The 25254-nt window shown below is 40.5% G+C and overlaps 1 protein-coding gene across 20 annotated transcripts in view; it reads left to right on the forward strand.

Moving 5' to 3' along the window:
* Nucleotides 1-884: 884 nt before the first annotated feature.
* The window catches only part of LIN54 (lin-54 DREAM MuvB core complex component), a 63583-nt gene continuing 39213 nt past the window's right edge, over nucleotides 885-25254 (forward strand). For 3 of the 20 annotated variants that reach the window (XR_014080342.1, XM_081583142.1, XM_081583208.1), the window contains exons 1-3: nucleotides 1597-1804; nucleotides 14301-15013; nucleotides 18872-18995. Coding sequence is in view for 17 of the 20 variants with exons in the window: in XM_081583142.1 (XP_081439268.1) it covers nucleotides 14333-15013; nucleotides 18872-18995 (805 nt within the window). In the remaining 3 variants the exon portion in view is untranslated. Of the gene's footprint in view, nucleotides 1035-1135; nucleotides 1805-2554; nucleotides 2891-2978; nucleotides 3323-14300; nucleotides 15014-18871; nucleotides 18996-25254 lie in introns of those variants that run through there. The other 17 variants (XR_014080385.1, XM_081583231.1, XM_081583122.1 and 14 more) reach the window with 12 other exon arrangements.

Here is a 25254-nt window from a genome sequence, read left to right on the forward strand (position 1 = left end):
AACTTGATAACGTTATATACCAATTAGGTGCCAGAATTTGAAACCAGGACTGCTTGACTCCAAAGTGACTGCTGGTTCCACTACAGCATGCCTCACCTCCTCCATTGTGTTCCTAAGCTACAGCCTCCCTCGTTGACCTGAATGTCCTCGGTGCTCCATCAGCAATTACAGACTGTACCACAGCATTTATATTACGCATACTCTGTGTATTTTCTGTTGTTTCCTCTGCAGTTTTTGTCTCACACAGGGCAGTTATTAACAGAGGTGCGTGTGCTGATCCAACTCCAAATTTGGGTATCTTTTCTTACTTTATAAAAAGAATAGCGGGAAAAATACAAGGAAAAGGTGAACAAATACCAAGAATTTGGATTGTGTTAGTCTTGGCGGTACACCTTAAAAAAAAAAAAAGTCCCTTTCAAAATAAGTTTAACTCTGCGTGCTGTTCCAGGGGCTTTTTAGCGACCCCTGCAAAACCAGCGCCTCAGGAACTAAGAGATTTGGCATTATGTGACGACCGATTACTTTCCCACGCAAGAACATCAAACAGCGGCAAGACGCTGGAAATCGCACCTACTGCACAGACTTCCTAACAAGGAAAGCTGGACGATAAGGCAGTCCCTCCAACCGCAGGCGCGATCCCGCGCTTCCCCCCCTTCCTGGGTTCAGCCGGATGGAACATTCCGTGCGAAAGCTTTGACAGAGCGCCCACTCGGAGTCACGTGGAGCCGGAGCGCACTCGCGGCGCTTTGCGGGATGACGCCGGGTAGGGTTGCCAAGGGGCGGGGCCAGGCGCCGCGGAAGGGGCGGGAAGGAAGCCGGCCGGGGAGGCGGGGCGGGCCGAGCGGAGGGGCGGGTCGAGAGGGGCGCGCGGGAGGGGAGGGCCCAGCGTATTATGGGATGCGGCGGTGGAATGGCGCTGGGCGCGTGATTTTGAACAAACCCGGGTCTGTGTCTCGGAGGCGCCGCCGCCGCCGCGGCTGCTGGGAGCCCAGGGAGCGCGGCGTGAGAAGGAGGCGGCGGCGCCGGCGGCTTTGGTGAGTGTCAGCCCCCCGGGGTGGGGGGCCCCTGGGCGGGCGGGCGGGAAAGGGGGCGCTGCGGGTGGCGGCTCGGGCGGGGGCGCCGGACCGCCCCCTCCGGGAGCCCGGGCTAGAGGGGTCGTGGCGGAGAGCGGGAACCTGCAGTCTTGGGGGCCGCCGCGCCCCATCCCCCGGGCCGCAGGAGGCGGGAGGATCCTCCCGGCTCGGCCCCTTCCCGCCGGCACTCGAGAGGGCGGCTGTCACCCGGCTGGGCAGGCGCTCGGCCGGCAGCCCGCCCTTCCCGGCGATACGGAGGAAGGGCTCCCGCGGCTGTTGACACGCACGCTGCGCGGCCCGAGGAGCCGCCGTGTCGGCCCCGGGTTTCTGGGAACCGGTTTGGCTGCTGTGTCATTTTGTACCAGCCCCTCCTTTTCCCTGCTGCCCGCCGCCCCGTCCTTCCCGTGCCCCTTTTGTAGTGGTGTCTTCTTCGTGTCTGTCCGTTTTCCTCGCGAAGCCCACCGGCCAAATGTCATAATGTTCCCGAGGTGCACGGGGTAGGGAGCGGGCCAGCCCTTAGCTTGGCCAAGCAACGGTAAGCACCAAGCGGAGTGCGGGTGGCCGGGGCTGGCGGTGGGGAAGTAAAGTTTACAGATGAAAAAATTGGGAAGGCTGGATACTCTCAGCGTCTAGCCGGCTGCATATAGAAAACGGCGACTGGGCTGGGTGATGATAGCGCTTGTTTAAGCCTGAAGCTATCGACTTTTCTGTGGAGTTGTCATTCAAGCCAGGTAAGGAAATGAAATGCCTTGTTCAGCTTCTACCCTTCTTTTCTTAAACAAACTTCTAAAAAAAGACAGTAGAGTGGCTCTGTTCGAAACCTGGAAATTCAGTTTGCTCATTTCAGACAGGTCTTTTAGAGCTTATGCTGTAGTTGGGCACAGAATTCACCTTTTAAAAAACGGGTGGTTATCAAATGTGAAATTAGCAAAGGTAGCCAATTTAGTTCTTTTGAAAATTTTTATGCCTTTCAGAAGCCATGCAGCTTATGTCTTCTTGTTATTTCTTTGATGATTAAAACATGCCTGTCTTCTCTTTTAGTTATTTATTAAACTACATGATGAGAGATGCTGGTGGAGCTGGGTCGGTAATTCTAGGGTCTTTTCTAAAGCACGCTGCGTATTTTCACTGTATCAAAAATTTCAGCGGTAGATTTTTTTTTTAATTTGATGACTTAGGTTCTAAAAACGTTTGGCAAAAAAATTTTTAACTCCGAGGTATATTTCTGTAGAGATTGTTCACTCGTGAGTAGGATCCGTACATTTTAAACCTAGTTGCTCTTTGACGTCTTAAACCAGTGACAGACGAACTGGAAGTCACGGTGTTTATGGACAGAATTGATCAGAGGAAGTTAAGAGGAAACAGTTCGGAACTTTTATTTTGAAAACTCAGACGTCTTGACCACGGTATCTGCAGAAGAATCAATGCCTGTAAATTTACAAATGTCTCAGAGAGGTCTGAAGTGCGGTGGGAGACAGCCCATTCTGTCAAAAAGCGGTGCTGGCGGTGGAGGAAAATGTCAGAGCTGGTGAAGGACATTACAGGTCTTGATCCTGTTTTTTTTTTTTCGTGTCTGCGATGGACACAGCGCATCAAAGGCATTCCGTCATCTCTCAAGTTGCTGTCCTGAAGTGGCAAAGAGTGGAAGCTCTTGGTGGTCCCTCTGCCCCCTTCCGCTTTTTTTTTTTCTTTTGCTCTTCAAAACAAAAGTATGCCGGACTGGGGACCCCGCAGGTAGCGCGATTTCACCTCCGTGGCGGGGTGAAAGGTCTCGGCGTGGGCTGTGTGTGCAGTGGTGTCTCCCCGAGCATTTGAAGGTTGGCGGGGCCGGCGGGAGGTTTCCCCGGATATGTGGGTGTGCGCCTCTCCGGAGGGGAGGGCCGGGGAGGGGAGGAGGAGGAAGGGGGAGGTTACTGGCGGCGGCGGCGGCGGCGGCCCGGGCTCGGGCTGTCGGGGAAGCTGCTGAGCTGTGATGGTGATGACGAGGTGAAAATGGCGGATCTTTCGAAATACAATCCCGGCCCCTGACATACCAGAGGCGGCGGCCGCGGCGGCGTCGCCACCCGGGACTCCGTCCGCGGCCCCCGGCTTCCCCAGTAGCGTTCCAGGTCCGGCAGACGAGGGAGGAAGCGGCTGGCCGGAGCCACCGTGCACACGCAAAAGCAGCACCGCCCGGGCTCGGGATTGCCCGGGACCTTCTGGAGCCCCCACCTCGAGCCGGAGGGAGGAGAAAGCGGCCGCCGCCGGAGGTAGAGGAGCCAGGGGCTACCCGAGGGCTGCTCCGTTGCGAGGTCGCTTTATTTGTGGGGAGGGGGCGGGTGGGCGAAGGATCGCCCCGCGGATCAAGGAAGGGCTAGTTCAGAGTGCAAAGGATCAGCAGCCTCGTTATGACATCAACATTATTCTTTTGAGTATTAAGAGGACTCGAGTTTGCTCTTATACCCAAGGCTGCTGCTGAGGCCTAGAGGAACCGCTAGCAGTTATCCTGGTTTCCTGATTGAATGTTTAAAATATCCACTCCAGCGGGTGTTGGTTTGATGATGTCCAGCAGTTTATGTGGTTGTACGTTTCTCTAGGGAGGCCGAACGTTGGCATTTTATTTGGCATTTAAGCTCTGGGTCTTAGATCATAGTCTGTAACTTGTTGGGGTGTGGATGTTCACGTTTTGTGAGCCTGTGGACCAGTTCTGTAATCACTGAAAATGTTGTCTCTTTCTTTGATGGCTCTGTCATCTATAGAGGACTCCTTGGCCCCTGCCATTAGGCAGATGACAATTGAGATACTGCCAGTCATATCTGATATCCATGTGTTTCCCTGCCTCGCATCCATTTCATGAATTCAGAGAGTAAAGTTATGGAAGATTTTACAGTAGATTTTATGATCCAAGTGAAATACAGCTTTGGGAGCCCTATTTTGGTTCACAAGTTTTGCCTTCATTGTTAAGAAGGAAGTTGTGATGACTTGATGCTCACACTTGATATGAGTCAAATTTTAAGTTGGTTAAAGACGAATTGAGACCTCCGTTTTATTTAACCTACTGGACTTTTTAGTCCTTTGTTTCAAGAGCTGGAGAATTGGGCTGATTGAGCCATTGACAGCCACAGTCTGGTTTTGTTAGGTTGCCTGAAGATCCATGTATGTTTTAGATTGTGCTGCAGATCCTCAACAGTAGTGTTACTGAAAAGTTACATGTGAATCACATTTTTATACATTAATTTGGGGCCCTCTGATTTTTTTTTTCCCCCAGCTTTTGTAGTGGTAGGTTGGGTCAGTTGAAGGTTGAGTATATGAGTGAACAGAGAGATGAATGTTTAAGAAATGTCCCCTGGTAATGTTTATGATTAGCAATGGTTTTCCATATCCAAGTTTCGTACAAAGAGATGATGTCATAGCATGTCATACAGTTTTATTCTTTGTGTGTTTTATTCAGAGAGGAAATATTTTGTGTGTATGTGTGTGTATAGCTCGCACATTGTGTCCAAATGCATTCACTAGAGGACTGAGAGACCAAAAATATATTTTCAGAGGAAATAACTGAGGGGTACTCAGAGGGTTTAGTTAATGAGTTTTTAAAATCGTTTTTTCCTGATGTTTTATCCAGTAGGAATTTGATTGTTGTTACTGTTTTTTTTTAATAGCTCTTACACTGCAGTTGTTTGGTCTCTGCCAACTCAGCTGCTAAGTCAGTACTAAGAATTTTAAAAATAAAATAAATGAAAGTCGCTCAGTCGTGTCCCCAACTCTGCTACCCCTATACAGTCCCTGGAATTCTCCAGGCTGGAATTCTGGAGTGGGTAGCTGTTTCCTTCTCCAGGGGATCTTCCCAACCCAGGGATCGAACCCACAGCTCCCGCATTGCAGGCGGAATATACCAGCTGAGCCACCAGGGAAGCCCAATAAATAAAATAAAGAAGCATACTCATTCATTGGCTTTTTTTGTTTTGTTTTTGAAATCACCCATTGCCATTGTCTTTTTGTGATTCCTTGTGATTGTCTTTACAGACCAATTTTTAGATTATTGTTGAAAGAGTTGCCTATTAATAGTCAGAAGTGTGTTAGAAAGCAGTGAAGAGTTATGTTGGTGGAGTTAGTCGGGTGTCTTTTTTGGTGAAGAGGAGCATTGCAGATTCCCACTACTTTTTTTTTCGAATGTTACTGTTGGGTATATCTACTGTTGTCATGTACCGTGCTAGGGCTTGGAGGCGCCTCTGTATCTTTGCCTTTGCAGACTGTTCATGGGGTTCTCGCGGCAAGAATACTGGGGTAGTCTGCCATTCCTTCCTCCAGGAAACTTTCACTTTTGGAATTGGTGGAGGTAACATTGGAAGGATAGGTTGGGTAGGGCCTTAATGCAGAAGGCCTTGAGGGTTATAGAAAATGTTTGAGTAGGAAAGTGACAGCCTCAGAGGTGCACTCGGGTGAGATAAGTCCTGTAGCTTCTTCTGTGGGATGTCGCAGGTAAGAGAAGATAAAAGTAAAAAATATGGTAGTTGGCTCTGACCTTTGGAGATTTAAAAACTGTTGGTTTCAGTGGGAAGGAGATATTGTGAAGGTGTAATCTGCATGATATATGACGGATTAAAAATTCTATGGAGAGGGGATTCCCTGGTGGTCCAGTGGTTGGGACTCCGAGCTGTCACTGCCCAGGGCCCCGGTTCAGTCTCTGGTCAGCGAACTGAGATCCCACAAGCTATGTGGTGCAGCGCCCACCCCACCCCCCCAAATTGTAAAAATTAAACAAAACAGAGAAATCAGGAGAAGCTAATTTAGATATAGAAAGAAGAGAAGAATTTTCATTTGCACTTTAGCATACCACATAACTATCTTCACAGTAACTCTGCTAGTAAACTGGGGCTTAGAGAGATCAGTGCTTAGGGCTGCATGATAAGCAATGAGGAGAGTCAAGATTTGGAAACACATCTTTCTGATTTGAATCTCCATGTTTTTTCCTCCGTGTTAGTCTTAAAGCATGAATAATATACAGTCCCCCTTTAAAGGGAAAAAATATTGTGAATTGTCAGTATTGGCCTAAATAGTTTCACTGTATTAAAATACTTAGTTTTTAGATGTATATAAATTCCTTATGCTTATTGCTTTTAGGGAAGTATAAATAAAATATAAATAAAAGTATAGAGCCAGTAAAATTTAGGGTGATGAATGATGTTTTGATGAAATGGAAACTTCGCTTGCATAGTCAATATGCCATTGTCTGCCTTGACTAGACGTGGAGCTTTCTATACGCTGTGTGTGGGTGTGCGTGCTCAGTCACTCAGTCGCCTCAGACTCTTTGGGCTCCCATGGACTGTAGTCTGCCAGGCTCCTCTGTCCATGGAATTCTCCAGGCAAGAATACATGGGGTTGCCAGGTTCTAGTCCAGGGGATCTTCCCGACCCCTGATCGAAGCTCATCTCCTGCATTGGCAGGCAGATTCTTTACCAGTGAGCCACCTGGGAAGCCCCATGCTGTGTATCATATGATAACTCAACTCCTACACTATTTTTCTAAGTTTGAGTGTCACAGAACTTTCCTCCTTAAATCACCGATTAGGTGGTTTGACTTCCACGCAGCTTACATATATCATTTACCTTGTAAGATCCTTATATACCTTTTTCTTTAGCCCACTCTAATTCTGGTACCAATGATGGTGGTAATCCAGAATATACTTTTTTAAAAAATATATTACTGAAATGAAAATACGAACTTTCCAGCATTTCTTCAAGACTCATGTCTTACAGTCCACCGCTCCCAGTTTAGTTTGAGAAATGTAATTCTGTACCTAGTTTTTGAGTTGTTGATGCTAGACCTTAGAAATGGAAGCTAAAATCCAAGTATTATTGTTAACCAGTTAGTGCTGGTGGTAAGCTCTAGGTACAAAAGTGTAGTTCTTAAGCATCCAGATGTTTCTGTCCCAACATCTGACAAGTTATCATCTATAATGTGATAGATCACCACTTTATATTATTATGTGCAAGAATGAAAATAGTTGTTTACCAGGTTGTCTTCAACCTGTAACTAAGAAAAAGAACAGTGCTTCAGCTCTGATAATAGTCTCAAAAAAAAAAAAAATTGAAAGTGTGAAAGCATAGAGCATTTGTCGTTTCTGTCTTACATTGTTTTTATGTTGTATTTATTTATTTTAATGTCCTAAATCAGACCCTCCATTTATCTCTGTCTTGAACTGATTACTGTAATAGCCTTTAACTGGTTTCCCTGCCTTCAGTCCAATAAAACACCAAGATGAAGTTAATCCTCCCGAACTACAGCTGTGATCATGCCACTCTTCTGTTGACTTCTCAGGTCTGTCTGGGCAAGGGCTTTGGTTAATTTCCTTCCACAAAGTTGGGAAGCAATACATATTTGTTAAGTAAATACTGATAAAAATAAAAAAGTAGTTAAAAACTAAAGCTTTTAAAACTTTGTTTTATGAGCAGAAAAGATTGGAAGCATGGGAAATGCATTGTATGTTTGGTATTCTTTTTTTTCCATACCTTGAGAGGTAACCCTTCAGATACATGAGGTGAACTACAGCTCCTCTGTCCTGTCGGCTTGTGAAGATCCTCTCTTTCTCTCTTTTCTTGGAGTGGTCCTCAACACAGGAGTGATGAGGTTGCATGTGCTAGGGCATATCTTCCATTCCTAAGGGATAAAATTAGAGTGGTGATTCATGTCACTAGATGGCCAAACCCTTTCCTGCCATGCCCACAAGCTCCTTCTGAGAGTTTTCTTTTAGTGGAAGCCACCCTGCCCTGCATGTGACCCTGATTGAAACAGCTAGGGGTGTCTAATCGTAAAGCAGTTATTACAGTCTACTCAGTGGCCTGTGAGGTGTGCTGGCTTCAGAACTCTGCACAGCCCATGCTACTTAGAGACTGGCCAGACTAATCAGACCTTTTCTGGTTGGAAGTTTGAACTTTACTCCTACTTCCAAGGGAGACTCCTAGTCCTATAGCTCCTGGTCTCTTTTAATAGGACCAGTCAGAAGAGGACATGTTCTTCCTAATAACAGAGCTTTAAAATACATGAAGAAGTAAAAATGCACAGGAGAAACAGACAAACCCACAATCATATTTGAGAATTTTAACAGTTTTTCTCAGTAATGGATAGAAGAGGGAAAAGAAAGGCTGGAAGATCTGAACAGCACTCTCAGCCATTTTGACCTATTGGACATTTATGGGGCGCTACTCTCAGCAGCCACAGAATACATATTCTCTTCAGATATGCGTGCACTGTTCACCAAGGTGGACCAAATGCTGAGCCTTAAACAAGTCTCCAAATGTCATCTCACACAATGGAAATGGTACAGTATTACATTCTCTGACAATGATAGGAGTAAATTAAAAATCAATAATAAAAGGTAGAAAAATCCTCAAATATTTGGGGATTAAATAGCACACTTCTTTATTTTCCATGGGTCAAAGAGGCAATCACAAGGAATATTAGAAAAGATTTGAAGTGAATGATAATAAAAACATTGAGATTAGCAGAATGCAGTTAAAGCAGTGTTGGGGGAATTTTTAACACTAAATGTTTATTTTAGGAAAGAAGGTTTAAAATCAATGATCTAAACCAAGTGTTGACAAACTTTCTATAAAGGGCCAGATGGCAACTATTTTAGGTTTTTAGGCCCCTCTCCCAACTATTTACAAATGTAAAAATCATTCTTGGTTGGAGAGCAATACATAAATGGACTGTGGACTTAATTTGATCTGTAGGCTATGGTTTGTTGAATCCTGATCTGTGCTTCCATTTTAAGCTTCTGGAAGAAACAAATCTAAAGTAAGCAGAAGGAAGGAGATAAAGATAATAGTCAATCAAATTAAACATGGACAAACTGTTGGGAAAAATCAATGAAGCCCAAATGATTCTTAAAAAGATCAATAAAACTGAAAAATCTCCGATCAGACTGATCAGGAAAAAAAAGGAGAAAAGACAGAAACTACCAAAATAAGAAATGAAGAGTTTCCATCTCTACAGGCATTGAAATAATATTATGTGTAACTTTATGGTAATAAATTTGGAAACTTAGAGGGATAGACATATTGCTTAAAAGATACAAACTATCAAATATCAAAGGTCATTTGAAAGAAAGAGATAACCCAAGTAACCCTACATCTATTTAAGAAATTGAATTGATAGTTAAATAAATGGCTTTCCTGGTGAATTCTAACAAACATTTCAGGAGGAAATAGTAACAGTTCCATGTAGATGCTTCTTGAAAATTGAAAAGGGGCAATGTTCCAACTTATTTTGTTAGACTGGCATTGTCCCCAGAGAGCCACTACAAAAAAACTACAGACCAAGAGCCCTTATAAGTATAGACAAAATTACTTAATAAAGTATTAGCCAACAGAATTTGGCAATATATATAGAATATAATTGTATATACTTTTACTGAGTGGGGTTTTTTTCAGCAGTGCAAAATTGGTTTAATAAAAAAAAAATCAATATAACTCAAAGATTAAAAGAGAAAATGGGCTTCCCTGATAGCTCAGTTGGTCAAGAATTCACGTGCAGTGCAGGAGACCCCGGTTCTATTCCTGGGTTGGGAAGATATGCTGGAGAAGGGATAGGCTACCCTCTCCAGTATTCTTGGGCTTCCCTTGTGGCTCAGCTGGTAAAGAATCCGCCAGCAATGTGGGAGACCTGGGTTTGATCCCAGGGTTGGAAAGATCCCCTGGAGAAGGGAAAGGCTACCCACTCCAGTATTCTGGTCTGGAGAATTTCATGGACTGTTCAGTCCATGGGGTCGCAAAGAGTCGGACACAACTGAGTGACTTTCACAAAGGAGAGAAATCCATATGTTTATCTCACTAGTTGCAGAAAAAAACATATGATTAGATATCCTTTTGAAAAAAGAAACAACTACACACTGGCACTATAAGTTGCCTTCCTCAACCCAACAGGGAATTTATGAAAAACCTACAGCTAAGATTAAGATTGGAAACAAGGTAAAGATGTCTGCTCTTATCACTTTTATTCAACATTTTACTGGAAGTCCTAGCCTGTATGGTAAGGCAAAAGAAACAAAAGACGTGCAGATTGGAAAGGAAGAACTACATGTTATTGTTATTATAAATAATAATACAGAGAATTGTTATTTTCAAATAATATGGATTATCTTTCTAAAAAAATCCTGTGGACTCTACACAAGATTCAGTGAGTTTAGCTAGGTTGTAAGATACATGGACAATGTAAAATAGTCAGTTGAATTCCTATATACTAGCAACAACCAACCAGTTGGAAAATAAGGCCATTTACAATACATCAAAAAACACAAAACACTTAGGGATAAAGTTACCAAAATATATACAAGACCCGAACACTTGAAGTACAAAGCACGTTGCTAAAATAAGTAGGTATACTGTTGGGAGACAGCTCCCCATGGGTCTTTGTAGTTTTGTAGTTGTTACAAGTGAGGCAGTGACAGGCCTTTTAAGCAGCTTTCTCCAGGATGTTTGTATAGCATAAAGCCTTGGATGATCGAGTTAGTGACTCCTGTCGTAGCAGAGGACAGATTTGCTTATACATCCAGTGTCATACAGATGATAGCTCCCTTTGGACAAAGGGCAGATGTGCTTCAGCCCATTATAAACGATTCAGGTTCCTTAGGCTCAGGGTTCCTCAGTGTAAACCCACTACCCACATAGCATACACCTGGGCACCTCTCCACATCTGCTCTGTGGGACGTGGGGGCAACAAGGGAACCAAAACACACACAGTGCTTCCATTCCTTGCCGTGCTGGGTGTGATAAGTCCCCTGTCTCTGTCCTGGGACTACCATGTCATCTGCCAGTCTCCGTGAAACAGTGACGGGTGACTTTGTTGGCTTGCAAGGAGAGTCTAGAATCTCAACCGCCTCCCAGTTCTTGACAGCCATAAGAATGGAATGCTGACAGAGACGTGGCTTCTTGAAAGAGGAAGGATGAGTGCCTTGCGGGCTGGGCTAGGGGATATGGAAAGACTCTGGCATCTGGTAGGGAATGCTCTCACCCACGTGGCGGGCAAGGGTGGTGGGGGCAGGAGGAGTAGGAGCCCTTCCGTGTTCTGCCTCTTAGCATCTTTAGGGGCTGAGCTGAGCGGTGGCCTGGATGGTGCTTGCTTCGGTTGCCGTACACTCCACTCCGTGGCCCTAGCCGAAAGGCAGTGGGGCTGGGGCTGCTGAGTCAAGGAGTCCCCCAAGCCAAGAGAAGGATCTCAGAAATGAGGATTTGGGTGGATTGAAAACATTAGAAGTTTTTTCAGTTGAGCTGCAAGTATGAGTGCGTGAAACTGAAAGTAAATGCACTGTCAGGCCACCATCTCCCTCTGTGATGTGACCTCGCCTCCTTTAACACCGTGACTTAAGGTCTAAAGCTGCTGGGGGAACTTCAGGGAGAAGAGAGTCAAACTTAATGGCTGCATTGGAAACTGACACCCAAGTCATCCTTCTCGTTCTTTGTGGGGTGGGATCTTCAGAGACAGCTGATGGGGCTTGGACAAGGTTTGCAGTAGGAACGGGAAGCTGGTGTGCCACTGTGTGTGGGGGTGTGTAGTTGGTATTGATGTTTCAGGAAGTCTGTTCCATAAATGCCCTGTTTTCTAAGTGCTGGAGGGGACTCTACTGACCAGGAAAAGCCAAATCTAGAGAAGTGCTCATACTTTGGGATCCCCCAAACCCTAGTGATTTCCTCTGAGCTATAAGTTACTGCGACTGATGATTTTGCCATATGTATAAGGAACTCACCCAACTCAACAAGAAGATTAAAAACCCCAATTTTTTTTAATTGGCAAAAGACTTAACACATAGGTACTTTAAAAAAGAAGATATACAAGTAGGTAATATTCATATGAAAAGGCACTCAACATATTTAGTCATCTGGAAATGGCAAATTAAAACCATGATGAGCTATCACTTCACACCCACTAGAATGGCTGAAGTTAAAAAGACTGACAAAACCCGTTATTGGTGAGGAAGTGGAGCAGCTGGAAATCCCATGCATTGCTGGTAGGTGTACAGAATGGTACAGCCACGTTGGGAAATAGTCTGGCAGTTTCATTCAAAGTTAAAAATTGTTGTTTACTCACTAAGTTGTGTCTGACCCCATGGACTATAGCCCACCAAGCTCCTCGGTTCCCAGGCAAGAACACTGAAGTGGGTTGCCATTTCCTTCTCCAGGAGATGTTTCTGACCCCAGGATCAAACCCACTTCTGCACTGGCAGGCGGGTTCCTTACCAGTGAGTCATAAGGGAAGCCCAAGTTAAAAGTAAATTTACCTTATGATCCATCAAGTCCACGTCTAGGTAATTATTCAAAAGAAATGAAATGAAAATGTCTATCCACAAAAACCTCAAATGATTTTTAGCAATATTATTCATGATAGTCCCAAACAAGAAACAATCAAAATGTCCATCCACAGATGAATGGATAAACAAATCGTGGTAGATTCATCTAATGGAATATTACTCAGCAATAAAAAGGAACTGAGCTACTAATCAGGGTAAGAATAAAGATAAATCTCAAAAAGCATGCTGAGGGGAGAGGCTCCTCATCCTTTATACCATAATACATGTTTATACCATAATACATAATACATACGTTATGTTTACATAATACATGATTCCATCTGTGTGAAGTTCTAAAATGGGCAAAAAGGCAACACTAATCTAGTGAAGTTGTAGAATAGACCAGTGGTTGTGTAGAGTAGGAATTTTGGGGTAGAGGGTTGACTGTAAAGGAGTAGACTTATTTTTTAAGGCAGTAAATTATGTGATTAAAATTATGAACTTTGGTATCATAAAACACATCCTGAGTTTGAGTTCTGGCCCTGTCATTTACAAGCTATGTGACCTTGGGTGTAGAGTTTAACCTTTCTAAGTTTCGTCATCTGTAAAATGATGAATCTTGGAGTTGTTATCAGGATAGGTTAAATTATGGCATCACTGGTAGGTAGAAAATGCTCAATAATGATGATTAATTTTGACAGTATTAGTTTTTATTAGTGCTACTAATTATAATTTACCACTCATGTCTGCTAACTTTTAATCTTGGAATGGGTATTGCATTTTTATATTTTTTTAAAAAAGGGAAAAGAAAGAATTAACTGATTAGGTTGCTGTGAATCTTTGATGTACTCTGGGCAAATGACTTGTTTGGTGGTGGTGGTTTAGTCGCTAAGTCGTGTACGACTCTTCTGTGACCCCGTGGACTGTAGCCTGCTATGCTCCTCTGTCCATGGGATTTCCCAGGCAAGAATACTGGAGTGGGTAGCCATTTCCTTCTCCAGGGAATCTTGCCGATGCAGAGATCAAACCCACATCTCCTGCTCTGCAGAAGATTCTTTACTGCTGAGCCAGCAGGGAAGTTCAAATAACATGTGTAGTCAGTCATAAATATGAGATACTCTTTAATATGTGAAGATAATGGTGCTGACTCTTTTATTGGAAGTTTTTCATGACCTTTGGCTGAAAGCATCGCAGTTCTGATTTGTGACCTGCTTTATTATTATCATTACCATCTTTTTTTTTCCTTTATGGGAACTGGTTGTATACCTCTTAAATGATTCCCTTTTTGACATTCTAAATGGCTGAGGAGGAGCTGAGAATCTTCTTTCCATATAAAGATTTCTTTAATATGAAGTTGATGGATCAGACTGGGGACATATAACCCATTTGACCTACAGTTGTTGAGGTGGCTTACTCTAGAAACTTCTTTAACATCCATTTGAGTACTTAATGGATTTTTATAAATGATATAGTAACCTTATTTTAGGACCTCTTTCACTGGAGGTTTGACTCTATTTTCTAATATCTGTTTATATTTAAGTCTTTATTTCCTTGTGCAAATCAGAAGTTTTCAAGTCTTGTTAGTAGGGAAGAAAAACCCGTAACTGGGAAGAAATAAGATGATCTTTGACATGTCAAAGATTAAAAGGTTTTATTTATGAGCAGGAATTGGAAAGGAGTTTCCTGTAATTATGTATTACCTGAATGCAGTATAGTTTTGGGTTGAGACATGGTAAATGAGAATGTTTGCTTCTAGTTTTGTGTCCCATAGGACTTATATTTCAGATTCTTGAAGGTTGAGGATTTGTTGAAATGGTTTAACACAAGTGTCCATCAGGAATATCCCTCACTCATCAGTAGAAATTTTTGTTTTGTCATTTGCATTTTTTCTTGGCTAATTTTTTTCTTCTCTTTTATCTGTTTTGAAACATAGTAATTTATTCATTTTTCAACTTTTATTGCAGCACCTGATCAACTTTCTCGAAGGAGAACGATCATGGAGGTGGTGCCAGCTGAGGTGAATAGTTTGCTTCCAGAGGAGATAATGGACACTGGTATAACTTTAGTGGATGATGATAGTATTGAGGCTGTTATTGTTTCATCCCCAATTCCCATGGAGACAGAACTGGAAGAAATTGTCAACATAAATTCTACTGGTGACTCTACAGCCACGCCCATTTCCACGGAACCAATCACAGTGTACAGTAACCACACTAACCAAGTTGCAGTGAACACCACAATCACTAAAGCAGATTCTAATACCACAGTGAAACCAGCTTTTCCAAGTGGCCTTCAAAAACTTGGTGCTCAGACTCCTGTGACTATATCAGCCAATCAGATTATTTTAAACAAAGTATCACAGACATCTGATCTTAAACTTGGCAATCAGACCCTTAAACCAGATGGACAGAAGTTAATTTTAACAACTTTGGGCAAGTCTGGTTCACCAATTGTTTTAGCACTACCCCATAGCCAACCCCAGGCTCAGAAAGTTACAACTCAGGCCCAGTCAGGAGATGCTAAGTTACCACCGCAGCAAATTAAAGTAGTTACCATTGGAGGGAGGCCAGAGGTGAAACCTGTCATTGGTGTCTCAGCATTGACCCCAGGAAGTCAACTGCTTAATACTACAGCTCAGCCCTCTGTGTTACAGACCCAACAGTTAAAAACAGTACAGGTAAAAAAAAAAAGAGGGGGCTTCTTAATGAAAATGCATGTTAAATATTAAATTGATTCATAGTTGTATGTGTAGGGTGATTAAATGCATAGTTGTTACTGAATCCTTTTGAATGTTGCTTTTAGTAATTGTGTGGGGTTTTTTTTTTTGGTAAAGTCTTTGATATGTCTAATGCTTTTGAAAATTTCTGCCGGAGAACATAGAACTTAATTGTGGTTAAATTCCAATGTGTAGTGTATTTATAGCTTTTTACTCATTTTGAAACACATTTTATTCTCAGTCGTAGTTTGAGTCCAAGGATGTTCTGCTGGTGTAAAGACGGCAGAGTTGGTGCTGGGCTGTCAAAAAATCATTCAGACGTGATATTTTCAGCTCACAGATGGCCAGAGTCTAGGAGAAGTCGCTGCTCTGAGCAGCCGTTCGAGCAGCAGTAGTGCCAACCAGCCAGTATGCGCCTCTTTGGGATTTACTGTCCCCTGCATCACTCATATGTGCAGTGTAGAAAGACAGTGCCCTGTGATGGAAGGTTTAGAACTGGACCAACTGGACTTCAGTCACTTTTCTGCAGGACCGACTGTGCTGTGGAACTTTGGATAGGCTGCTTATTTTCTCTGAGTTTTTGACTTTAGCTGTAAGATGGCTATTTGATCAGGATGAAACACGTAAGATCAGTACTTGGTATGGTTCTCAAAACACTGAAGATCCTTTAAAATGGTACCCATTGTTAGTATGAATAGAAACCCACGCTAGAAGGTTATCAGAACATATGTTAAGTGGTTCCCCATTTTTCGTGTCCAGATAGGCCTTTTAGGTCAGCACTATGCTTAGAGATACAGTGATCCACTTAGGACCAGGGAACACAAATGCATTTCCTGTTTTAAAGAATTGGCTTTTAGAAAAAAGGAGAAGGCATGAGAATAAAGAATGCATAAAAGGAAGGAGGAAGGTTTGGGGAATTATCCACTCTCAGCTGATACTAGAAAAAATGTTTTTGTTATTATGTTGGCAAAATAGAATCTTATTTTTCGTGGGCTTTTCATTTAAGAACTTCATACGATTTCTCAGACTTTATATATAATTTGCCCATGTCCCTTTTGCCACTGTTAAACATTTAATGCTCTTTGCTTTGTCATTCATAATCGTCTCTCACTTATCTCTGATTTCCTATTACTTCTTTTGATGAGGATCTCTTGAATGAGATATCCTGTCACCATCAGGCACCTTGTCCTCAACTTGTCCTTTTAAAAATCAGTTGTGAAATTTGTTTTTACTGGTTTACCAGAGTTTATCTGGCTTTGGGGATGTGGATCATAGCCATGTTTATAAGATACTGTTAATGTAAATCAGAATGTCTTTTTTTTTTTTTCCATTTAATAGAGCAATGTATACATACTGTCTGTAAGACCAGTTTACTTGTATCCACTAGTTTTCTTCTATAATCCCCCAAGTACCAACAATAAAAACGAAAACGGGTCTAATTCTTATAACTTCTCTTATTGTCTTTACTTTTATAACATTTGATCCTATTTATTTAAAAAGAGCTTCTATTTAAAAACAAACCCCATTTAGAATATTGTTCTTCTTAGCCAGTTATTTTTAGACAACTCAGATCTTTTCAACTCATGAGTAGCCTCTAAAGCTCTGAGGCTCAGAAAAAAACAAACAAAAAGCTACATGCCTATCTGTATCCATTTTAGGCACCAGAGTATTTGGTTTAGTATTACATAGTGTGTATGATCCTCTCATTTTTTTCCCCAGATGGTCCTCAGCATTGTCTTAAGTTTAATCGAATTGAAGCTGTTAGGGTGTGGACAACAGGAAAGGGTGGAAGAAGGAGACCCATCTTGAAAAATGAAGGAAAGAGGTGACAGTTGAAACCAGAGGCAGTAACAGAGATAGTTACACTTAATGACAGATATATAAACCCTTTCCTATGATTCTTCTGCCAGAGTATGTAAGGATAATAAATAATTAGCAGTCTTGAACAACATAACTCCTTATTAGTTCCTAAATCTGTACAACACAGTGCCCCAAGTTACCGGCATGTATTATTCGATCACATATTTGGCAGTCTTATTTGTAAATTTCCTTTTCTGGTTGATTTTTGTGTTACTCTGTTAATTAGATACATTTGTTTAAAAATGATCCTTTATGCTCTGTTTTATTTAATGAAAGTTAAGTTTCTTCCAGGGTAGTTTAATTCATGATACAAAAAGCAAGTTTCCTTAATAGAACTGGAAATCCTTATTTTCAGCTATGCTCCATTAAAGAAACAAAACCACACGGGCAAATTGAGATTGTTCATTTGGGTAATTAATGAGCTTTTGGTAGTATTGTTTACATTTTTTTCCTGGTTGGTAAGTATTTGTATAGTTGTGTGATTGTGAAAATCAGTTAAAAATGGGTAAATACTTTAAGTTCCCAAACTGTAGCTAGGATTATTTTTTGCGAGATACAGATTTCCAAAAATATCAGTACCTCTGCCTCTTGAGGTTCTTAATACTAAGTCAATAGACAACCTATTCTAACTTGTTTTAGAGTTCTAGGCCTGTAAATACACTTGGGAACTATTTTCCCTTTGTGTCTCTCAACTTGCATGAGTTTTGTAAAGTACAATTATGGGTTTATTTGGGTATGTCAGAGTTTTGCAGTCTGGATATTTTTTAATATATAGTTGTAGATCTCTTTGGTTTGTTTTTTTTAAAGGTGGTTTGTATTTCCTGTACATTTTGTTTTGTCACTAATGTGTTCTGAGTGTAAGGAAGTAATTTATTCTAGCTGTAAGAAAATATGTTTTTAAGTTTAATTTATAGTTAGAGCACAAAGCTGATATTTACCTGGTTCTGTGATCAGTTGCAGCTTCTAGTATATTTTGTAATTTAAGTTGGTCATGTTTGTTCATTTTGAGTTATTATTTCCAATAATAGTGCTTTCAGGGCCTCAGTTTTCATATCTGCCAAAGGTAAAGTTAATATTTAATGTCCTTCCTGCTCTGAAAATTTGTGATTTTTGTCATTGCTAAATTTCTGCTTCTGGCTTTTAGAAAAAGCTTTTCTTTGCATACATTGATAATTTTAATGTAAAAACATTGGTAACTCTACATTCCTTGACTTGTGAAGAATTTTAGTTCAGGGCAACAATGTACCATGTATCATGTAAAATCAAAGGTGAATAAAACATAGACTCTTCCTTCAAAGAATTTATGGTCTAGTAAACCGTAGCAAATCATATTTTAGTCAATAATATTTCAGAGGCTTCACCTTCAGAATAGTCTTTGTTTTGCCAAACATGTCTCTTTGTATCTTAAGGCATTAACTTGTGCAGTTCTTTGTTTATCTGCCCCTGATACATAGATCTAAAGTTGAAGATAAAGTCATAAGCCTGTCTTTAATGTGTGTTTATATTTTGCTTCCAGGGGCCAATGAAATTATGTTTACAGATGCCTTTATCATTTGCACTATGCTCTCTTAATGTATTCTACTCCATGTTTTATTATTGAATAATTTGTTACTTGGAAAAGAACACTGCTATGCCATTTTTTGGTTTCATTATTATTAAACATTTATTTTAAACGTTATTTTAAAAAATTAATTTGGTTTTCATGATATGCATATGTCTCAGAGACTAAGATAAGGATTTGAAATAAAATCCAAAGGTATTACTACCTAATGGCTTAAGAATGTGATATTAGTATTTGGATGAATAGCTGCATTTTAAATGTTTTTAACATTAATACTGAGATATGTTTTTGTTGAATGAGCTGGTTTCACATGTACTTCTGTATATCAGGCTTGTCTAATTTTGATTGAGTAGATGTTTTATAGAAAAATGGTTTTCATAGTTATTTATATATTTCAGATTGCTAAGAAGCCTCGAACACCAACCTCTGGTCCGGTAATCACGAAGCTGATCTTTGCAAAACCAATTAATAGTAAAGCAGTTACAGGACAGACAACTCAAGTATCACCACCAGTCATTGCAGGTTATATTTCTTTATAGTTTGTTAAGCTAAATACTTCTCTTCCTTTTAGTTTTAAAAAAGGCTGTAATACCACCTTGAAATGTTTCAGTGCTTATTACTATAAATCAAACTGGTTAATGAGATATATTACACTTATTAAATGTGTGCTTCAAGCAAAATGCTTTATCTCAAAATCAGTCCATTGCTTAGTGTCCTTAGTTTTTGGTGTACCTTTGGGAGTAGTGGCACCTCAAACTCTGATCATACTAGCTAACATTTATATAATGTTTGCTGTGGGCCCCGTGCTGTTCTTAGCTCTTCACAAAGAGTGATGTATTTAATTCTCTGGCAAGCCTACGGGGAAGGTACTAGTAACATCCCCATTTTGCCAGTATGGAAACAGGCACTCAGCTAGTAAATGGCCAAATTTGGATTTGAATCCAGGCAGTTTGTTTCCAGAGCACATGCTAAGTCTAGTAAGTTTAAAGTAGTATATGTAATTGTATAGTATTTCATGGTTTCTGTTTGAATTTTTGGTTTCAGTGTTTTAATATTTTCCATATGCAGTTCTCTGTGAAACAAAAAATTGTCGTGATGATAATAATTACTTCAGTGAGAACAGCATTTTTGCTGTATTACTTTTACCAGCAAATTCTTTAGTGTGGCCCAGTTCTTCTTTTATAATATACATTAAAATTTGTCATCACCAATAACACCTCCAAAATCTTGATTTTAAGTATTTCATTCTCTTTATTGTTCTAGTTCATCTGCCTTTGTACTTCCAATCTGGCAATTCTTTCACTTTGAAATCTCTGATCTATTAATTCTTCCACTCGTTATTGAGTTCTTTCCTGTCCTTAAATTCATCTCTATTCAACACAGAGTTCATAACCCATCATTATTGCTCCCTGAAAACACCATTGATTTTCTTTTCACTCTCTTTCCATACTGGCCCAGCTTTCTTATTTCTTCTTGACTGGCAAGTACCTCAGTACTTCTAGAGAATATCACATAGCCATGGTACTTGTGCTCAGTCACTCAGTCGTGTCTGACTCTTTGCGACCCCATGGACTGTAGCCCACAGGGCTCCGCCCATGGAGTTTCTCAGGCAAGAATACTGGAGCTGGTTGCGGTTTCCTACTCCAGGCCAAGGTGACTGGTCTTTAATTCAGAGCTATGCTAACATTACTTCTTTCACCATTTAGGGACTCATTTCTACTTTCCATTGTGCTAAGAGCTTATGGAAACACCTCTGGGTGGTAGACTTTGACTAGAGACTTTCAGATGCTAATTACTCATTTCCAGAATGTGTATTTTTGATGAAGGTACTTCAAATGTTAACAAACCATCCCTGGGATATGTATTAAAGCCACCTAGCACTGTCTTTCCCTGTTGACTCAGATGGTAAAGAGTGCAGAAAACCTTGGCTTTATCCCTGGGTCGGGAAGATCCTCTGGAGAAGGAAATGGCAATCCACTCCAGTATTCTTGCCTGGAGAATCCCATGGACAGAGGAGCCTGGTGGGTTACAGTCCATGGGGTCGCAAGGAGTTGGACACGACTGAGCAACTAAGCATTTTCATAACGGTAGGCAACTCTGAAGTCAGTGGCAAAGACTTAATCATTTTCCCGAGGCTTTGAATTATATGTAGGGAGGCTTCTCTTTTTTAGCAAGTGAGAGAAGGCATGGGGAGGTGGTTGTTTGAGGGCAGTGTTGGGTAAATTCTCTTTTTGTTCTCTTTTTCTTTTGGCTTTCAGTAGAGATTTGGGGTTATACAGGATGCTTGTGTCTTGAGGGCTGTCGTGGGAGCTAGGTATAGTCCCAGAGGAAAAATTGGAAAGAGTTTAGGTTTAGAGCTGCCTCAGGAACTGGGCTTCAGTTGGCTGAAAGTGAGTAAGGCTTGGATATACTGATGACAAAGGGACCACCAGACCCTTGGAAGGTAGGGTGGGTGGAAGTGGTTAACTAAGAGGGCTGACTCAGTGTAAAGTTCTTTACTATTTTTTTTTTTTAACACTATGTAGTTTATTTATTTTTTAAAAAATTAGTTAATTTTAATTGGAGGATAATTACTTTACAGTATAGTGATGGTTTTCGCCGTACATCGACCTGAATCAGCCACGGGTTCACATGTGTCCCCCCATCCTGAAATGGATGATACATATTTTTACTAGTCAGAGTTATCAGTCAGAAGACAGAAACCTCTTTACTATTTTTGAGTTTCAGAACATCCCTTAAAACTTTTAATTACAAGTAGGGCAGGGGGAGTTGTATGCTAAATAATTGTGGTTTTTCAGAAGTGTATCTGAGTGACTGTTTGGTAATGTCAAGATTGTACTCTCACATTTGACTGTAATGGATGTCATTGCTGGGTCTTTGGGTCACTTACAGTGTGTTCCACACTAATCATAGCTTCACCTTTTAATTACAGACATTAGCCCTCCCAAAATGCATAGGGACAGACTTCTATTAAATTTCACTAGGGTTTTGGGCATTAAGTTCAGTTTGGAGGGATAATTTCAACTGGTAACTAGTAGTTCATAGCTTTTAAAATTCATGTAAGCCAAATTTAAACCACCAAAATAGCTCTCCTGTTTAATTGTCTTATCGAGATGATTCCATTGTCTTTAAGTTGTAGCTAATGATCTTTCAAACTACATTTAGACTGCTTTTTAATGACTTTTGGGCTTCTCATGGAAGATGAATATCATTTTTCTTTCTTTCAATCAACATGAACTTAGTGTTTATAAAATTGACTTTTCTAAAATGCAAATCTTGTCACTCCTTGCTTAAAATTTCCTTGGTCACATCCATTTCTTTTCCATTTCCTGGCCCTTAAATCATCAGGAATAGGTTCAAATGCCAGAGCTTGCTTAGCATTAAAGTCATTTATTATCTAATACATACCCTTCTCATTTTCACCTTCTATTAGCTCCAGACCTACTGATGTAACTTATTTTGAGAGATCACCAAATTTTCCATGTTCTCTTAGAACTTAGGCTCTTGGCAATGTTGGGTTTACCAGAAATGATTTTTGTTTTTGTTTCCCTCATGGCTAAGGCATCCATTTTATCTTTGGATTATCTCCACTGTCTGGTAATTTTTTGACCTCTAGGTTAGCAAGGTACTCTTTCTCTGATCATCTCCTATGTATTTCCATAAAACTTGGTTATACCTACCAAATACTTAACTTTATACTTCTGTTAAATTTCACAGTGACTTTTAACGTTTGCATTAGTCTTGACGTATTGTAATACTTGGTTTCCTTACCTGTCTGTCTCCCCTACTACACTTAAGATTTTTCTCAGTAGTAATTTTGGATTTTGTTTGTCATCTAGTTTTTTTAAATTAATTAATTATTTTAAAGAATTGTGATAAATATGCATAATATGAAATTGACCATTTTAACCATTGGTGGCTTTAAGTATATTCATGCTGTTATGCAACCATCACCACTCTCTGTCTCTAGGACTTTTTATGTTGCAAAACTAAATCTCTGTACCCATTAAACTACAACTTCTCAATTTCTTCCTTCCCCCAGCCCCTAGCAGAGACTTTCTGTCTCTATCAGTTTGACTTTTCTGTGTATCTTGTATAGGTGGAATCAGACAATATTTGTCCTTTTATGACTAGCTTTCTGTGAGTCTCTGGTACCTACAGTTTCTGGTACATAGACATGTTCAGTGAATGTGTATTGTTGAGTGAATATGTATATCATGGAGGCAGTGTGGTGTGGTGTGTTGGAGGAGCTATTTGGAGACTTGGGTTTTGGTCATGGTTCTTCTATTAACTTTCTCCCTGATCTTGGGTAAATATATTTTCACCTTATTTCTTTCTATTAAAACATTGATCATTTTATAGAACTATTGTATAGTTCTATAAAATAGAGTAATATAGAATATTATAACCAATCACTTCACGTAACTTTTGAGATGGTTAAATGAGGTACAGAGGGCCTCATTGTCAGAGCTCCCAAGGTAACAAGTTGCTGTATTAGAGCAAACTTCATCAGTGTTAAAATATTTGATAATGAATTAATCTCTTTAGAATTAGTCCTGGCTCAGGTAAGCTAGCTCCTGCCCCCAGCGTCTATAGCTGTTTGGATTATGTCTCTTGTTTCTTGGAGAATACCTGACAGCAGAGTGTGAATTGCCTTACAAATTGATTTCAAAGTGAAACTGTAACTTGTATACTTTTGTGCGTCTGTATGAAGAGCCAAGGATAAATGGGGATTTGGACATTAATCAGACATGCTATCCGGGTGAAAAAAAAAGTAGCCCTTCAAAAGAGAATAATTTGAATTTTAAAGGATATAGAGGGTTCTTGGGAAAATTGATGAAATCCTGAAATATTTTGTCAGGAATAATCTTCTGTGTCATCATGTGCCCATCAAGTAGGATGTGTCATTGTGCTGTCATATTAATTTTCAGAAGAATCCGCTCTCCCTCAAATTCAACACTTTATTCTAAGAGACAGTATAGTTGAAATTACAAACAGAATTTTTATGAAATATTAGCCAAAAACTTTTAGAGGTTTTTGTTGTTGTTAATTGCAATGACGTTTTTGTCCTTGTTTTAAATGTAATTCACTTTAAGTGGCTTTTTCTTTTGATGTACTTACCCAATTTTATTTTTCATTTTAATTTTTAAAATTCTACAAAATACTTTAACAAACCATAATCACATTTTATTACTTATAACAACCTTCTGACTTACTGTTATTACTTTGACAGATGATAGAATGCTTAAGGTCACATTGTTTTAATTTTTTGATATTTATTTATTTTTAATTGATTGATGACTGCTTTATGATGTTGGTTTGATTTCTATCATACGTCAACATGAATTAACCATAGGTGTACATATGTCCCCTCCGTCTTGAATCTCCCTTCCACCTCCTGCGCATTCCTACCCCTACCCCTCTAGGTTATCACAGAGTAAGTGGCCTTTTTTTGGTACCAGTTATCCTCAGCAATTGGAGATTATATATATGTATGTTTTCTGAAATGTATGTAATGCTTAACAAATAAGAAATTGTAGTAATAGCCATAAAAATGAGAATTTTATAAAAATGTGTCTTTATTGGTAGTTTCTTTTCTTAAAATAATGATTGTTGGGGCTTCGGGCTTATCCCAGAGGTATTAGTTTTGGAAATCAGAACACATAAACATGTTACTAGAGATAGGCTCCACACTTGAGGGTGGCCTTCTAAAAATATTTGATACAGATTCATTTAGTTTCTATAGAATTGACTTATTTAGTTATGATGTCAGTTCAGTCGCTAAGTCGTGTCTGACTCTTTGTGACCCCATGGACTACAGCACGCCAGGCTTCACTGTCCTTCACCATCTCCCAGAGCTTGCTCAAACTCGTGTCCAGTGAGTCAGTGATGCCATCCAACCATCTCATCCTCTGTCGTCCCCTTCTCCTCCTGCCTTCAATCTTTCCAAGCATCAGGCTCTTTTCCAATGAGTCAGTTCTTTGCACCACGTGGTCAAAGTATTGGAGCTTCCACTTCAGTCCTTCCAGTCAATATTCAGGACCGACTCCCTTTAGGATTGGCTGGTTTGATCCAAGAGACTCTCAAGAATCTTCTCCAACACCACAGTTCAAAAACGTCAATTCTTCGGCACTCAGCTTTCTTTATAGTCCAACTCTCACATGCATACATGATTACCCAAAAAACCATAGCTTTGACTAGACGGACCTTTGCTGGCAAAGTAATAATGTCTCTGCTTTTTAATTTGCTGTCTAGGTTGGTTGTAGCTTTTCTTCCAAGGAACAAGTGTCTTTTAATTTCATGGCTGCAGTCGCCATCTGCAGTGATTTTGGAGCCCAAGAAAAGTCTCTCACTGTTTTCGTTGTTTCCGCATCTATTTGCCAGGAAGTGATGGGACTAGATGCCTTAATCTTAGTTTTCTGAATGTTGAGTTTTAAGCCAACTTTTTCGCTCTCTTTCACTTTCATCAAGAGGCTCTTTGATTCTTCTTCACTTTCTGCCATAAGGGTGGTGTCATCTGCATATCTGAGGTTATTGATATTTCTCCCAGCAATCTTGGTTCCAGCTTGTGCTTCATCCAGCCCAGCATTTCTCATGATGTACTCTGCATGTAAGTTAAATAAGCAGGGTGACAGTATATAGCCCTGACGTACTCCTTTTCCTATTTGGAAAAGTCTGTTGTTCCATGTCAGGTTTTAATTGTTGCTTCTTGACCTGCATACAGATTTCTCAGGAGGCAGGTAAGGTGGTCTGGTATTCCCATCTCTTTAAGAATTTTCCA

The sequence above is a fragment of the Giraffa tippelskirchi genome, chromosome 1, assembly GCF_054371585.1.
Source record: "Giraffa tippelskirchi isolate mGirTip1 chromosome 1, T2T-mGirTip1v1.2.pri, whole genome shotgun sequence".
In the NCBI taxonomy this organism is placed as follows: Eukaryota; Metazoa; Chordata; class Mammalia; order Artiodactyla; family Giraffidae; genus Giraffa; species Giraffa tippelskirchi.